At 39.6% G+C, this 17,975-nt stretch overlaps 1 protein-coding gene across 1 annotated transcript; it reads left to right on the top strand.

The window, feature by feature from the left end:
* The first annotated feature begins 12,199 nt into the window (after nucleotides 1–12,199).
* On the top strand, nucleotides 12,200–15,308 carry LOC135468840 (uncharacterized). The gene is made up of 2 exons (XM_064747290.1): nucleotides 12,200–12,337; nucleotides 13,439–15,308. Exons 1-2 carry the CDS (start codon nucleotides 12,305–12,307, stop codon nucleotides 14,990–14,992), a joined length of 1,587 nt encoding a protein of 528 aa, XP_064603360.1. The 5' UTR covers nucleotides 12,200–12,304; the 3' UTR covers nucleotides 14,993–15,308.
* The last annotated feature ends 2,667 nt before the right edge of the window (nucleotides 15,309–17,975 follow it).

The raw sequence follows: 17,975 nt of genomic DNA, 5'->3' as shown, positions 1-17,975 counted from the left end.
ACATGTACGAGGGGGTCTTCCCTCATACAAAGACACACTCAGGCCGTTATTCTGGTTCAGTGCTGCTTGTTATGCAGAACAATTAGACGTCCTCCTTTGATGTTAATATAACATAAAAAAGTAAAACCGCTGGTTTATTGGGGGTAATGACTGACAAGACACCAAACCAGACATTAGCTGGTCGTTTCTTGATGAAAGCACCACGTATGATCCCACAGAGACAGTTGTGTCTGGTGCGCGTGTGCTTCTAATGGTTTGAAGTCAGTTCGGTGATTGTTGCTTCGTCGTCATTTCCACAGAGGGTATATGACAGTCTTGGTTGTCAAGGGAGACAGTGGTTGTAAGCGAACAATGGTGCAAAGCCTGAATGATGTTTTTTCCGCCTGTGCCTATATACTGGCGAACATCAGCGTCATAATGCAAGTCTTTAAACCTAGACTCAGGCTTAATATGGCTTTGATGTATTATGTGACCATTTAACCTGGCAGCATTGGTATAAAGATGGCAGCACGACCAGACCGGTACTTATGTGATGTTTTGAAAAAAATGGTGAATAACCCCCTTTCGTTTAGGTTCATTTTTGAAAGTCCACAGATGTATCTAATATATGCCATAATGGACTGAAAACATCCCCTCCTTCCATCATTATGGGTATTATGAGATTCCTTTCCCTCACCATATTATAGTTATTTACTTTAGAACTAGATCAACCGAGATGACTCCTTAAACCCTTTGCTCTTGTTTCAAGGCCTTCTTTTATCTAAACTGTCAAGATATATATGACACGAGTACAAAATAAAGCACTAAATGGGATCTGGCCCAGAGTCCTGTCATTAACGAACATTATCCAGCACTTTTGTCGCCAACCACATTTGGTCTATGTATCTATTCTACATTTGTCGAGTATGAAGAAGCGTGACGTCTCAACATCGGCTAATTTTACTAATCGTACAATACGTCCACATTGCTATAGGTTCAAGACATTAAAAGTGTTTTTTTCACACACTTTGGTTTAAGCCTCAGCTACGGGAATTGTCTCCCCAAGAGTTGCACAGGCACTAGTATAATTTGATTTGTCTTGATGTTAAACATTGCAGTTGTAGTTCCTGAGAGACTTCTCTACCAGGACGACGAGAGGCAGAATTCAATTTGTGATCCACGTAAGTTGAAAGAAAAGAAATGATCGGAAAAAATGTACATTAAGCACTTGACCATGGACGACTGGCTCACTTTCTGATCTGACACAGAACTCGATTATTATAAAGAGACTCATATTGGCTCAGGCGATTATAGTTCTGCCCTGATGCGATTTTAGGGCCTCTGACGAATGTTCTTGCTACTTTCGGTTGCATGTGGCTTTACATCTGTGGTTTAATATGTGCTTCATATAAGATCCGAAAATTCTGCGTATGGCTCGTATATTCCAAACAGACTAACAAACAAATCAAGCTTTATAGCGATCCTTATTCAAAACAAAGTGTCTAATTAAAGATAATCATTGCTATTTCACGTAAATGAAATGTCAAGTTAGCAACTATCACCCGTTTAACAGCCAATTGGTTCGCGAAAAGTCAGCTGCTCGTCAGTATAGCGGTCAAGATTATGCCGTCTCCACAGAGGGGAACTTCAGGTTCGTCCAGACCCGCTATAGATAGCACCACCCCCGGCGGGGTCCATCATACCAACTTCCCGGTCATCTAGGGTGGATGTGGAACGTGAAATGTATATTGTATAAGCTACACGAACATATCAAAGTGGTCCAACCCGAGATAATTGGATAGTCTGTTCATCTATCCAGATCTGTCGACTGTTCATGACCACGAACTAAGGCTCCAAGATCGCTTAAGCCAAACACTTTCCGTCTTCATTTCCTATCAACCGATTACCTTTCGATGTGAATGGAAAGTAAGGAAAATTTGATCGCCCCAGTCTGCGATGTGCTGGCACAATTCATGAGTACTAGACGTCGTGTGGAAGGGGGATGTACAAAAGAGCGTCCTGAGATTTGACATGCGGCTATTTCTCACCTTAATATTGTTTTCAGTATATGTTCGGTTTTACCATATTAGCACATAAACGTTTTGAAAAATACGTAACAAAATTAAGGTGGTATAAGAAGTAATTGACACTGTTTTAAAAGCACGTGCGTTTTCTAAATAGACTGTCATCTCTTGTGGCGGGGATGAAGATAAGAATACCCATATGTAGCAAGCAGGCTTCGTGGGAAGACTCGGTGCCTCTAGTAGGACGTCTACCCAACCCAGCTCCATGTATGAGGTCCAGAAATCGCGAATTCTGCCAGCAAATCACAGACCGCGGTTGATCAAATTTGCCTCCTTTTCCATTCACATCCAAACGCAATCGGCTGATAGGAAATGAAGACGTATATAGAAGCGACTGTTCTTAGCTCAAGCGATTCCCAAGCCAGAGTTCTTGGCTACCGACAGCCGGCTTTTCTGTATACGTGACAGAACCATTCAATTATTTCAGACCAGATGACGTTAGTGTGTCCGTGCAATTTCCAGAGGAGAGAAAAATCCAAAGCAAGTTGATTTTGTCACCCATAACCGCTGAAAGACGGCCACTTTTCCGGGTTACTTGAGCCAGGGTTTTATTCTGTCTGTCACAGACGATGTTATATTGAGAACACCTTTTACATTAGGAAGAATGTAATAAGCAAAGTGCTTGGTGAAAAGTATATTTTTATATATACTTTCAACCAAGCACTAGAAATTAAGCTCTCGTGAGCGCAAGATTATTGACCATTGTCAATATGCCCAAGTCATTTCATTTGACAACGATTTCTATCCAGTAATGGCATGTATGTAACCCAAGCTTAAGTTGAATTTCATTTTTGACAAGGAGCCAGCTTATTTTTTCGATAATACTGGGGTGATAATCTCTAATGGAGCTAGCTACCGCTCATTGACAGCAGCCTCATCCTGAGGGGTGATGATTGTTCTCGTTTAACACAAGAGCATGCCCTCGTCACTTGAGCGACCTTATGGTACAACCAACTTGACCGCGGCATGGCAAGAGATATGTTCTCGGTGTCCCAATCATCAAGTGATTTGACATCGGTAAAGTACATCACTGCCCAGTTCAAGTCCCATCAGTTCATCTAGGAACATTCTCAGCCGCGTTTTTCCCCTGTAATTAGTGAACTGCTGGGAGTGTTGTCTGGCCCCGACTCCTCCGACACTCCGTTGTCAACTCGTACAGACAGCGACTCCCACACCAGTGTAGTGAGGTGTCTTGTACATCATTATCTCGCAATACAATTAGGCGATGGAAAAGTGAATCTCTGGATACAAAGTTTACCTGCAGTGTGCTTGGTGAAATAGTGCAGATGAAATATTGGAGGGTATTGAGACCTCTACAGCTCACAAGACGGTAGATAAAAAAATCTACTCACTTAATCTACCATGTTCGGTCCATTTATCTAATAACTAATCATCATCATCCAATCAATTTTTTTCATCCAATTAAATCTGTATCTTAATCTGTAGCAGTGATCACCGCTTATATTTATTTATTTATTCATTTATTTATTTATTTATTTGACTGGTGCTTTGCGCCGTACTCAAGAATATTTCACTTATATGACGGCGGCGAGCATTATGGTTGATGGAAACCGGGCAGAGCACGGGAAAACCCACGATTATCCGCAGGTTGCTGACATGACCTTCTCATGTACTGTCACCGCTTACATGATCCACGTGTACATGTATGGAATGACCTGATCCATATGAGAATTGGCCTGTTACACAACTCTGCAGGCCTGTGCCATTGCAGCTCTCCTCCAACAACCCAACACAAAAATAATTGTTAGTCTCAAGTGGCCACATTTATTATTTATATGAGTGGTTTTTTACTCAAGAATATTTCACAGACACGACGACGGGCAAACCGGGGAAGGCCGGGTAGAGACCTGTAGGAAGCTCGCATGAGTTTGCCTTAAACTCACTCCGACCGCTTTGGTTTATTGCCCGGAAACGTACATTTTCGGTATGGATTTATTCACTTTATTGTTGCTTAACGCTACTCTCCAGGTTTTTCACTTAAGCGATGACAGACAGTTTCATGATGCATGACGAATACCAAAAACATGTGGCGAGTTCTTAACGAGTCCTCCCATGTGTGTCCCCCTATGGTGCTCCCTGAAGTTTTAACTCCTCGCTCAAGTTGAAAAAATTATGGAAATTTCGCAGGTGGTAAAAGAATATATATAAATTAAGTACAATAGTAAATCTCTCCGGTACTTCATTTTTCACACCTTTTGAGACGTCGGTCTGGCGTTAACCAACTGGTTCCGTATAAGGGATATACAATTGCAAATGTGCAATTTATATTCACACCTTAGTGATTTCAAAGAGAGTATTTTACGGAAACAAAAAACGCGTACACAATGAGCTGATTTTTTTTAAAGAAACTCTGTCGTTAGGATTTTGTTCTCTGAAATTAAAGAGTTCTCTCTGAGGATTTTTCTGGGTGTTTTCTAAATTTGCTGTAAATGTTAGTTCTTTTTTAAGTGTTCATTGTATTTTTCATATTCCCATGCCCTGTCCTCGATGTGCAAATGTTTTTAACTAAAAGTAAAGTGTTTATTTTTGATACATAGCTTTTCTCCATTTAAAATATTTCTCTGTAGTACAAATGTTTCCCAGTGAAGTGAAGCCTTTTTGTACCACAAAGAAGACTCGTTTACCTCATGCAGACATCACACCTTCAGATTAACCCATGCATCTGGCTACTTTGAAGTAAATTACCTATATTCGAAAATCAGAAGAAATGGCATATACATGTCACCGTGAATCACAGTGATATGAGAGCTGCATTACAGTACATATCATAATGACATCTGGAGCTCGACATAATATAATAAACTTTATGAAACGAGACAAGTGCATTATCGGACTTACAGATATTGGTGTGAATGTAACGGGGACAGCACAAGTCACTTCCCAGCCTCCGCCCAGTATCCGATAAACCCAGCAGTTTTACATTGTGCAGAGTTGTATAGACAGTCATTGGATTTATCTGATGCCTGTTTGCATGACTCACGAATATGCTTTATTTATTTGCCTTCACTAACACCCGACTAACTTCAGGGAGGCCAGTTGATATCTGCCAGGGAGATCTATGTATGACGTACGACCACATATATCTGTCGATAACTCTCATTTAGAGCGGTGAATCTGCTTTGTGCCGTTAGCAAACTGTAGATAGGCTATACACTCAAACTTAATGGCATTCATCACAGATTGCAGGTTTAAATTACTACACAAACAATAAATTGTTCATCCGGGTTTATATTGTTTGCTGTTTTCTGCATCCGGAAAGTTCTTGTGTTAATTTACGATTCAGGCGTCGCAGGCGTTATGTGCATGTGAGATATGGAAGAAATTAGCTATATCACATATGCGTTTCTTCTTAAACATCTCTGTCGAACGGAAAGAACATTATGGGCCATTCATTGTGACAGTCACGATGACCTGTATGTGTGCAAATGGAATATACGGACAAACACGTGTCTTTTTACTGAAAACATTTAGCCCCCAATGGGGAGGCAGCATATTTTTTAATCCCGTTACCTGGCGTTTCCGCGTTCCGATTAGTCTTGGAACAATGTGGCGCTGAAAAATGTTTATTATTGAGATACATGTAGTAGAGTAATGCTACTACAAGACTTCACAAAGCTCCCAGTCAGACCTTCTGTCGAAATGTATACGTAATCAATTCAGTACAGTACATCCACAAAAGACACGACCCTTCACCAGGGCTCTAAATCTAAACTAAACATCAATTCACGCAATCTCCGTAAGCATACTATATTCTATATAATACTATAAAAGCAGAATCTTCTGGAAATGTTTACACCTGACCACCGTCAAAACATAGTTGATGATGATTGACATGACGATTGGCTAGGCCACGCCTATGCCATGAAATCTACAAACATTATTGTATAGGCCTACATTCATCAATATTTACAAGGAAATGAAATAAAAGCATAGAAATACATAACTCAATCATGTATCACAGGGTGGGAATGATGAAGTGAAAAATCACCAGGTGTGATATTAAACATGCATATAATGAGGTGTAAACACCGGGGTCAATAGCACGTACAGTCGGCATATACTATGTACAGAATTTTCAGGAGTATCAGCTTTAGCCCAGCTTAATGTAATACTGTTTTTCTGTATGTTACCCAGAATCCATTTCGTCATTTGGTTTGCAGCTGATATATACAAATGTATATGACGTATAGGTTCACTTTTATGTTCTCGTCCCTTTCACGGATACCAGTCAAGTATTTCCGATGTTTAAAATTCCACCACGGAGTTAAAGATTTGTTGGTTATACCGAGAGTAATCGACAAAAATGTAGGCTATTTGCGTGTGTGAAAAACCAACAAACAAAGACATTAAGAAAGTTTTTTAAACTTAATTCTTAATTTCAGCATAGAAAATAAAGTTGCTGAATATAAGATGAAAAGTTTAAAATAGGTATAAATAGGAACAGCTTGACAGTTCCGATATTTCTAATTTTTTCAACACGTCTGGTGAATTAAATGGACAAAGTAAACAAGTTGGTCTTAAGCCCCCGTGCCTTTTGGACGGCCTGTACTATGTCCATAGTAGACTGTTTCCAGTGGAGATTCCATATACAGACAGTTATACCGGTAGTACTCCAGATGTTAGCATTTACATTTATGAAAACAAATATAGAAGAGATCTAAGATGTATTCCAGCTGTGCCAATAATGAAGTTTACAGATAAGTAGCTCGTTGAAGTGTAGCCCCAGCACGCATATTCCTGCAGTGCCAATATGAGTTGTCCAGGGGGGCAAAATAAGGCTACCGGTACAGCAGCTGTGTGATCGGTTTTTACTCTTTGTTAGTTACCCCACGGAAAAACGTTGAACATTCATCTCTGTGTATTTGTTTGTGCACGTCATGACCAGGAAAAGAAATAATCAAGGTTTGAAGTTGTGGAGACTTACAACATTCTGCCTGCCTGTCTGCCTGTCTATGCATCTGTTCTGTGGGGATTTCGGTCAGTTTTTTCGTGCACAGGTTAGCCTTGCGCTAAATATACACTGCCAAAATTGTCTGTAACTTTACACTGAATTTCATTGTAAAATATAACAGACTATTCACTATTCCAGTGAACATTATCATTCCTTAGTTGTGTTATTACAAAAACAATGCACATTTACACCTTTGTGTAACACAAAAATATTTACCGGTTGAAATTCACAATATTACCAACAATCGTATAGAACAATCTAAAGACCAATATTCAGATCTATTATTGGCGATTCGGATCGATTCTGGGTTAAGAATTTTTTAACTATGCTTCACCACCGGCAAATAGAACAGAAATGCAATGTATGTTTCATTTGCCTGCAGTGCTGAAATTTAAACATTTATCTGGGGCTGAGGTATGAACGTTAAGCTTTATCTTGGGCTGAGGTATGAACGTTAAGCTATCTCTGGGGCTGAGGTATGAACGTTAAGCTTTATCTGGGGCTGAGGTATGAACGTTAAGCTTTATCTGGGGCTGAGTATGAGCGTTAAGCTTTATCTGGGGCTGAAGTATGAACGTTAAGCTTTATATGGAGCAGAGGTATGAACGTTAAGCTTTATCTGGGACTGAGGTATGAACGTTAAGCTTTATCTGGGACTGAGGCATGAACGTTAAGCTTTATCTGGGGCTGAAGTATGAACGTTAAGCTTTATCTGGGGCTGAGGTATGAACGTTAAGCTTTATCTGGGGCTGAGGTATGAACGTTAAGCTTTATCTGGGGCTGAGGTATGAACGTTAAGCTTTATCTGGGCTGAGGTATGAACGTTAAGCTTTATCTTGGGCTGAGGTATGGGCGTTAAGCTTTATCTGGGGCTGAAGTATGAACGTTAAGCTTTATATGGAGCAGAGGTATGAACGTTCAGCTTTACCTGGGACTGAGGTATGAACGTTAATCTTTATCTGGGGCTGAGGTATGAACGTTAAGCTTTATCTGGGGCTGAGGTATGAACGTTAAGCGTTATATGGAGCAGAGGTATGAACGTTCAGCTTTACCTGGGACTGAGGTATGAGCGTTAAGCTGTCGGTGTTATACGTGCAGTGTGTACGTGTTCGTGACTATTTAATACAAAATAAATCAGCATGGAGAGTAAAACTATAACACTGACAAGAGTGCGATGGTTGAAATGCTCATAAGCAAAGAGTGAAATTCGACTTCTTGCCAATTTACCTCGGTTTTGCTTTAAACTGGTCACGCATGCAAATGGTTAGAAAGTAACAACTTATGAGCTATTTCGTACCATGGCTGAAATAGAATTTTTAAACGAAATCAAACGAAAATGGAGTCATGTTAAATGCAATTTATTAGGGATCAATGATCGTAGAATTAAAATGTTTTGTACGAAAAACAAAGCAAAGGGACTAAGCCACTGGGAGTAATAGCCAACCAGAAAAAATTTCGATTTATGCAGCTAAAAAGACAACGCTAGAGGCGAAAACGTGGAGAGTAAAACTTACTCACACCGGAGATATAAGATATAGTCTATAAATAGCATATAAAGCTGGTATCATGTAAGAGACAAACAGTCAATACAAAAAACTCGTAGTTCGTGGATAATTCCCAGGTCGAATACATGTCGCGCTTTGATTGCAAGTGCTAATAAACGCACATTATTTTTTTAGATTTTTGTGAAGGAAATTAAAGGCGCTCAAACATTTGACTTCTAAGGTGAGCCTAATGGACCATACTATCAGAGATTAGGAAGTTCATCCAGCTCTAATCACGACACGGAATGTTGGAATGACTCTTTTACCCATGAGTGAAAGACTACTGAAACAATGTTCCCAGAAATTCCTTCCTTCTGCATGTTGAACATCCGGGATAAAATGATATGACGTAAGAGTTCCCAGATAGGCCTACTGTCAGTATGGCTCATAAACCGACCATAGTTTTCAAATATTTGAATGCCTTTCAACACTCTCAAAAAATCAGAAAAAAAGGAAAGTAACGCATAGTTTTCAGTTGTCTTTATGGTAAACCTTACTTAAATCTTTCAGCTATCTTTTACATTAAGCTTCTGACATTCGTGCATAGCACTTGTTAACCTTCCACGTCGATAATCGGAAGACTGCTTTCTAAGACAACCTGAAAAATCAGTTCTCAAAACAATATATGTAAACAATAAATAAAGCCATTAACATTTGAAACAAAGAATATTTTCCAGGCGTGAAATCCAAGGATAAATTCGATGACGCTGTCCGTGAATAATTTCAAGATCAAATATAAATATGCATGTAGGTATCTAAGTGGCGTTATTGGCCTAAATCCCAAAACACGGCTTAAGCTGAAATCCTCACACCCGCAGGTTCTAACAATTCTACAATGCGAGGGTTGTATAAGCAATGTGCCAGAGTCTTTGATATATTATTATACAAACAGGTATAAAATGTAAACTATCGTTTTCGCCAAAATGAGGGTGTGAGATATAGATATATTGATATAGGTCAAAATTAAATGTTTACTCAATACAATGTGTTGTCTCTTTGAACTCCAACGAAGGTGGGTCACCACCTCGACGATATGGGAATTATTTATTGCTAAAGGTCATTCAAATATCACCTGGTAAATGAAAAGGATAGAGTTTTAAAGATCACATTATACTTGTGTAGGTCTGCCAGAAGATTTGCGCCATTAACACTTATTGAAATATACCTATGCACTGCTGATAAATCGTATCACCGAATTTCACTTAGATATTATTTGTGAGAAATTCCAGTAATTCAATAAACGATGAAACATGTCATGCCATGGCATGAATGATAACTTTCATAAGTAGCAGAACAAAGAAAAAAAATCTTGTTCCCTTTGACATAAGTGTAACGGTGACTTGTTCTTGTCAACACTGAGCCAATTAACACGTAAATCGTATAAGCATTGGCAGCAGAGAGTTGTTGAGGATCCATACGGTGTGCATGGACACCTGCATTTTTTGTAATTGCAAAACAGTACTTTTTCCAAAATGACTTGTTAAGCTCTCAACAACAGGGTTGGCAAAGGTTTGGTTGTAGGAAGAAAGCTGGAACTGTACGGGCTTAACCAGCAAACAGAGTTTGCCGGAACCTTAGATGGTGAAACCTATGACGGCTAGATTACGGCTGGAATCGGGAGTGGCCTACATATAAACCAACACTGATGGAGGCACGGTCATCTTCCTCGACTCGATACTACTTGGTTGGTTGAGAAAATGGCGGAGGGGAGGCTGTTCGCTGGGATAACTGGAAATTGGTAGTTTGATAAAATAGTCTCCTAAATTCAGATTTCCAGACGACAGAATTTCGTTCTCAGTATTCCTGCTCAAATCGGCCTTCGACAGTCCCACTATATCGGCAGATACGTAATTGTTATACACATATAAGAACACGGGTATAAGCTATTCTCTTCCTTACAGAAAATGCCATACCACACGAACAGTATATTTATGTATAACAATAAATAGACTGGAATCGAACTTCGCAGTTCGCTTGGGAATATTTTCTGGAATCATGACCTGGTGTATTTATACTCATTATTGTGAACCAATAAAATTTACTAAGAACAATTAAACCTAGTATATTTGTACTTTCTTTTAGAATCGAATCGATTCATTTATTTATTAAGAAATGAACCAGGCATTGGTGTGTTATGCAAGAATATTTCACTTATACGACGGCAGCCAGCAATATGGTGGGAAGAAACAGGGCAGAGCCCAGTAGAAACCACGACCATCCGCAGGTTGCTGACAGACCTTCTCACGTAAGGCCCACAAGTATGAGGGTAATCAGATTAATGTATTGGCCTATGTACATGGACCCAGCAATCCATGCACCTCGCAAACCGAACCAACATGAACTGAATTGGAATCCGTAATATGATATGAAGTTCTAGCTAAGGCGATTTCCTGAGGTGAGAGGTTACGCCCATTCGTCACCCTAAAAAAGTTTTTCAGCGTCTGAATTCGGGTTTAGTCGATTTCCTACAGAGACAATTGGTCCTAACGGCTAAAATAAATTTACACTGATATTTCCACACATGACTGGCTTGTATGCCTATATATCTACCTCGTACGCAGGTAGGAGGTGAACAGGACATAGGCCTACATGCATACATAATACGGTATATTTTGCCTGACATTTAGGCTGCTTTAATGTTATCATAAATCATTCAAATTATTTTATGCCAAGTGGTGATTTATTTCTAAATTTAGAACCTAAAGCGACAGTCTGTGGACACATCTGCACTATATCTCATATTACAAGCACATATATCTGTATATAAGTATATACCAGGTAATCAAGGTTTTAACTCACTAATATACCGAGGCCTCCGTGGCTCAGTTGGTTAGCACGCTAGAGCAGCGTAATGACCCGGGAGCCAATGCGCTCGCTGTGAGTTCTAGTCCAGCTCATGCTGGCTTCGTCTCCGGCCGTAGGCCTACGTGGGAAGGTCCTTCAGCAACCTGCGGATGGTCGTGGGTTTCCCTCGGGTTCTGACCAGTTTCCTCCCACCATAACGCTGGCCGCTGTCGTATAAGTGAAGTATTCTTGAGCACAGCGTAAAACACCAATCAAATAAATAAATAAACCAATCAATAATATAACTGCTGTTTCCAGAGGTGCTACTACATAATAAATATATGGTAGCACCTCTGGAATATGAACACAGATCATGAAGAATGTGTATAGGCCTATAGTCACCTACATGGATCCAATAACTGTTTATTTGTTAAAATTTTTGGATGCATTGAAAGAATATTTCAGTTTTCACATAAGGAGAAAAGACGAGATATATATCCTTCTATACCAACGATTCATGAAATAGCATGCATTTCTTAAACTACTGGTACCGTACACCCTAGGCCTACATGTGCATGCCTATCAAGGACCTATCAAGCTGTGTTAGAGTATGAGAGTATTTTTTAGCAAAACGAAACAAATAGAAAGCATTTCCCGCAAAATTCAAAATATTGAATATTTAATTAGCTATAAATCCACACATTACTTGGTTCAACTCTTTCACGAAGCATCATCGTATCAACCGCTGACGGTCGAAGCAAGCGGTCTGCTCCAATCGAAGGCTTCTTCGTTTAAACTCGCTGAGAGTTATCCCCACTTGACCAGTGCCGGGATCGCCACGTCCTGAATTGATAATGCATCGGAAAAAAGGGGGCGGTACGCCTATTCTCTTATAGAGCACATTGTGTGACATTGCGTGATTGACCTGCCCATCGATAGTCATGTTTTCTTACATGTCTATGTCATCATCCCAGGTAAAGACAGCTCTGACTTGGTAGTTGAATTTTTTAGATGAAGACTGTACATGTACATGCGTCATAGTGGCGATCTGTGAAACAACAACAACAAGAATATTTGTAAAACGACCCCCAGCATTGTGAAGTTCAATTCTGGTTTCCCAGTTTGTATTGGGATCTTATCTTATGCTCTGGCGTTTTAACGTAATAAGTAATCAGTGTTGAGAAATAAAATTACAACAAACGGATGTACTTGTTTGCTTTTGTGCAGTCAAAAGGGAAAGTGAAAGTAAAGGTAAATTAAGTTTCGAAGAAAGACTGAAAATAGATTGATTCATTGACCTGTGTTTAACGCGCCGCCTGGTGATATTGAACGTTACTTGAGCTTTTGTGCGAAACTTTTTTCCGACTACGCTATGCTTATTGTGGGTACATTTTCCACTTCACTGATCGGTCTCTTGAAAAACATAAACCATTGAACACATATACTATCCGCATTCCAATCCAGGTACATGCATCTTTTAGGATAAATGCCTCTTAGCTATGTTAGTTGAGGAATGAGGTAACTCTTATCGAGCAATACAGTTGCCAAAGTTATGGAGAGTGTGTCGGATTGACAGTAAGGAATAGTTATCACCATTCACATGGGTATTAAATCTAGCCGTTGACATCAGCATGATTTGATGTGTTTCTACAAATTAACTAACCAGTTTTTAGGGTGGCCTAACCAAAAATAGTTTACGGCAATTTACTGAGGCTGCCATCTTGATACAGTCTCAGAAAATGTGATTATTTTTGAACAGACGTAATTGCCTGAGTTTCACAACAAGTTGACGTTGATTTATGCTTGGGAAGATTTAATGTGCATGTGAACATTTGTTCCTTACCATCAATCTGAAGCATTTGTGGCTGGTTCTCTCTTTAACTCTTTAATGTATAGCTCAATTAGAGTTACCCCACTCTGCAACTAAAATACCTCGACATTTTTTTGTGCTTCCACCATCACATTATTTAACATCTTAAAATAAATGTCTGTAGCATATACTGACTAAGTTTATTTTTGCCTGAATTAAAATGTCTCCAGTTTTTCATGTTCCCATTTTGACTATCTCATTGCAGACCAGCCTGAGGAGTGTGAATGTTCCTCCACCAGCAATTCAGGCCCGGGTCATACAGGATCCACACTGTAAATCAGGGGAGGATGTGTGGGAATATGCCATATCCCGCTCCTGGCTCAACAAGTGGGCGTCGCTGGCTGCCCCAGCTACCAGCCAGCAACACAGACCATCAAATGAACCCATAGGACCTTTGGTTGTGCGAGAGATTGATGTTGAGAACTGTTACATCGGGGAGTCAGTGTGGAGTGTACTCTTGTCGTGGCACGGACTTGATGGAGGCTCGTACAAGAGACGAAGACATGTCAACCCTGGCTACATGCCCCTGACATCAGAGGGGGGCCAGAGCTGCCATGTGCTGGCAGACAGACACCTGGATATCCTTATGGTCACCCTGTGTGGTCTGTCAGAGCTGGATTCCCCAGACAAGCATCACATCCTCCAGCTATATGCTTGGGACACAGTCACCTTCTGGGAGGACCAATTCAGGCAGAGAGTCGGGCTTCCAGAAAAGACTCAGCTGCGGATCTGGCTGATAGCTGAGCATGATGATAATGAGACTTGCGTACAGCTGCCCCAGAGCTCGCAGTGCTCCATGATGCAACATCTGTGTCAGGTGTGCCCAGAGCTTGTTCATCATCTGGTCCAGCGACAGGGCAGGTGTCCTGCCCCAGAGCACCAGGCTGCTTTTTCATCGTTTAAGTCCACTGCCAGCGCTGGGTACCTGTCAGCTGATCCAGAGGACACTAAATCTTACCTGTTTCAGGAACTCCTTCTTCAGAGGTACAAGATCAGCATTGCTGTAGAGAGTGTGGTGCAAAGCCAGCCAGGGACAGACTTGCTGACAGGAATAGGTGTAGGTGCTGTCAATCTGAACTGGACACCTACAGGTGACAAGCCTCCATCATGGGAAAACCGTCTTAAGGAGGTTTTAGATCAAATAGCCACTAACATGCACGGTATTGTAGACGGCCAGAGAGAGAAGGTAGGGACAGTGTGTAAAGATGTGGTGAGAGGTGCAGTATCAGAGTCTGAGAGGCTCGGGGAACAGCTACGAGAAAAGATCCAGGCTGCTGAAACCAAGGGAAAATCACTGTCAGCGCAAGAGAAAGACATCAACGAGCGTGAAACTGTCCTCAATGAGAAACTTAAGAAGTTTAAAAAAGGACTTGCAGATTTTCTCATAGAGAAAAAAAGGCTGGAAGAGGAAATGAGAAAGATAGAAGAAATGAACAAAATAGCTGAATCTAAGATTAAACTGAATGTTGGAGGTCACAAGTTTGAAACCTCTTTAGATACCATGACTAAAGATCCACAGTCTGTGTTGGGATTTATGTTCAGTGGTCGTCATCCAATCAAACGAGAGGCAGATGGTAGTTACTTCATTGATCGAGATGGAACAAACTTCCGCCACATTCTTAACTTTCTGAGAGATGGGGACAGCTCTTTCTCAACAATGCCTGCAGATGTGAAGGCTTTACGAGAGCTGCAGAAGGAAGCAGACTTCTACAAACTTAGTGGTTTGATAGACTTTTTGAGCATGAAAGTTGGGTCATGACAATCACTTTTGTTTTCTCTGGTTTACACTGCAACTGTATCTCAGACTATCACTGTCATCACTAGCTGACTTGGTAGATTTGCTTTGAAGTGCTTCTGATAATGACAATGTCTGTACCATTTATACCATTTATCAGCATGACCAAATTGCAGCAAGCGCTGTTAACAAATTCAAAATAATAAAATATCTACAAAAATATCATCAGTATAGTAAAGGGCCAAGAATACAGCTTGGGTTTAGATATTAATTCATATCAAGATATGTTGCTTGTATTCAAGTTGAGAAAAATAAAAAAAGTATTAACAAATTCCTATAATTTAGGACTTAAGTTTTGTCTTGACTATTTTAAATTATAAGATGATATATATTATTAACATTTTTCATTTTATCCTCTTAATTACATACATATATATATATATATATATATATATATATATATATATGTATGTTTCAGCAATAAGTAAACTGATAGTGGCATTTTGAGTGAACTCTTTTATCATTAAAGGTAGAAAAAGTCCAACTGTATCATGAGACCTGTCAAAAATGTTAGAGAATTATTTTTGATCCCATCCACTATAATATGTGCGTCTGTAAAAAGTGTGATAAAAAGTCATTTCAAGTAGACAAATGAAGAGATACTTCAGAAGTTTTGTGAACTGGAGAAGTTACTATAGAAAAGATTTGTCATTTGTGCCTCTGGAAAAGGGTGAGACGTGATCAACAAATCAATTTCAACAAGGCTGCATTATTTATCATTCACATGGCACAGTAGGACTGCTCAGATTTGACCACAAAAAAAGTTCCAACTCGAAACTCCACTGTTGTTCCTTCTTGTTCCTGTAGAATCCACACATTTCACTTGCCGGGTTAGCTATATTATCAAAGAAGGATAGTATTAATTCTTACTTCTCCACTGATCAGTAGCCCATATTGTAGTGTTGTAATTTTTTAAGTATTTATGTAAATCTTGAAATTTAATTAATATCATGTGCAATGTGTGTTTACAGATTACCTGTACGGTTCTGATTGTCTTACCTGTACATGTAGGTATAGACATAAATGTACCTGTATTAAAGGTGATACATAGACCCTCCTACAGATTATAGAGGCAGGAACTTTTTATGAAATAATTGTATATTTATTTATGGTTATAATTGTTCTTATATATGCATGTATATTGTTTTGCTGGCTTATCTCTAGGAGTTCGCAGTTGAAAGCTTTAAGTATTGCAATAGTAATCAAGCATAGATTACATACTGATGTGTTATTTGTAGAAATATGTTTTTTAGAGAGTTGCCTTGACTAATAAACCTAAATTGTTTCTAATTTTTTACGCTTTACCATTCCACTCAATTTGTGTATGACATTTCACAATTTTAAAATCTTGTGGTAAGAAAGTGCTTTATTAGTGCAAAACTTATGAGAAAATTGTTACCCGAGACTTTTAAAAGGAATCATTATGGATGATAATAAAAATACAGTGCAATGTACATCACTGGAAGCCTTTTGGATTGAGTGGTGTATAATTTGTACTTACGGAACCGATATTAACAACTCGTTTGTAAACAGGTAATTCTGAAATGTGTGTCAGTTATAGATCCACAGAATACCATTTGTGATGAACTGTTAAGCTTCTCTGCATTAACTCGGGGGGGCAGCGTAATGACCCAGGAGCCTCTCACCAATGCAGTCGCTGTGAGTTCAAGTCCAGCTCATGCTGGCTTCCTCTCTGGCTGTAAGTGGGAAGGTCTGTCAGCAACCTGCGGATGGTCGTGGGTTTCCCCCGGGCTGTGCCCGGTTTCCACCCACCATAATGCTGGCCGCCGTCGTATAAGTGAAATATTCTTGAGTACGGCGTAAAACACCAATCAAATAAATAAATAAAATAAATTCTGGGCATAAATAAACATCTTTGGTCTGGTCTGTAAGGCAGTGGTTAACAATCAACTCCAAATACAGTAAAGTCAGCTTTGACCAAACTTAAACTGATTTTTTTTTTCATAATAATGACTAAATTGAAGCAATAAAGATATTAAGTAAGAGACTATGGGGAAGTCAGTGAAAGAAAGAAGCAGTCAGTGGTGTTGAAAGCTTCCATTATTTATTTATTTGATTGTAGTCCAATGCCACACTGCATGATTTTCACTAACAATGGAGGTCGGTTTTAATAGAGGTTGAGTGCCCGGGTAGCAGTCATCTTTGGATTGTAATTCAGAAGATGAGCAAACTGACGACAGAAGTAAATTCCTCCAAAATTTCGTGTTGTCTTGCACTAAGACCCTTCGTTAAATGAATGGATCTCAAAAATTTGACTCATCGACAGACAGATTGAACGTACAACTTACAAAACAGCTTCTCACAGGTACATACACACATTGCACAGCAGTATTTGTCTCCATCACTGTCTGTCTCCCACCAGTTTACATATAGGCCTACCTTCCTCCTACATACACACTTGGGTTTTCATTTTTAATTTGAATTTTTATCAGTAAATCGAGCTTATCAGGAATACAATTCTAGGGCTAGCCTTACAAATTCACTGTTAAGCCCGGCCGTACATGTGGCTCAACTGATCTGACGATGTGCTAACTCACCAAGCAGTACATTACCTGCTTGGTACGTTAGTACATTGTTAAATCATGTGTCAGCTTCACTCATGGATCTATTATCGCCAGTAAGCCTAGCGCTAGAATTTCGCTAATTTCTCACTATACCCGAGGTGCATCCATGTTGAGTATCGATAACCTTGTAGTCCTTGCGTCTAAAGCTTTATCTGAAGTGTTCCAAAGATCGAAATAGATTATTATTTCTATTATTGCTATATTTACTCGTTCCCGGTGTAGAATAGACCTAAAACGCTTTCACATATGCTGTTTAAGTGATCTTTCACACAACGACTGCAGTTGTCACTGTTAAAATGTCACATGACGCTCACATGAACCGACCCGGTCACGTGTCAATACAATAACACAGTATCAAGGAA

The sequence above is a fragment of the Liolophura sinensis genome, chromosome 6 (assembly GCF_032854445.1).
Source record: "Liolophura sinensis isolate JHLJ2023 chromosome 6, CUHK_Ljap_v2, whole genome shotgun sequence".
Taxonomy (NCBI): domain Eukaryota; kingdom Metazoa; phylum Mollusca; class Polyplacophora; order Chitonida; family Chitonidae; genus Liolophura; species Liolophura sinensis.
The sequence above is the reverse complement of the archived record's forward strand: the minus strand, read 5'-3'. Positions and strand labels throughout refer to the sequence as shown.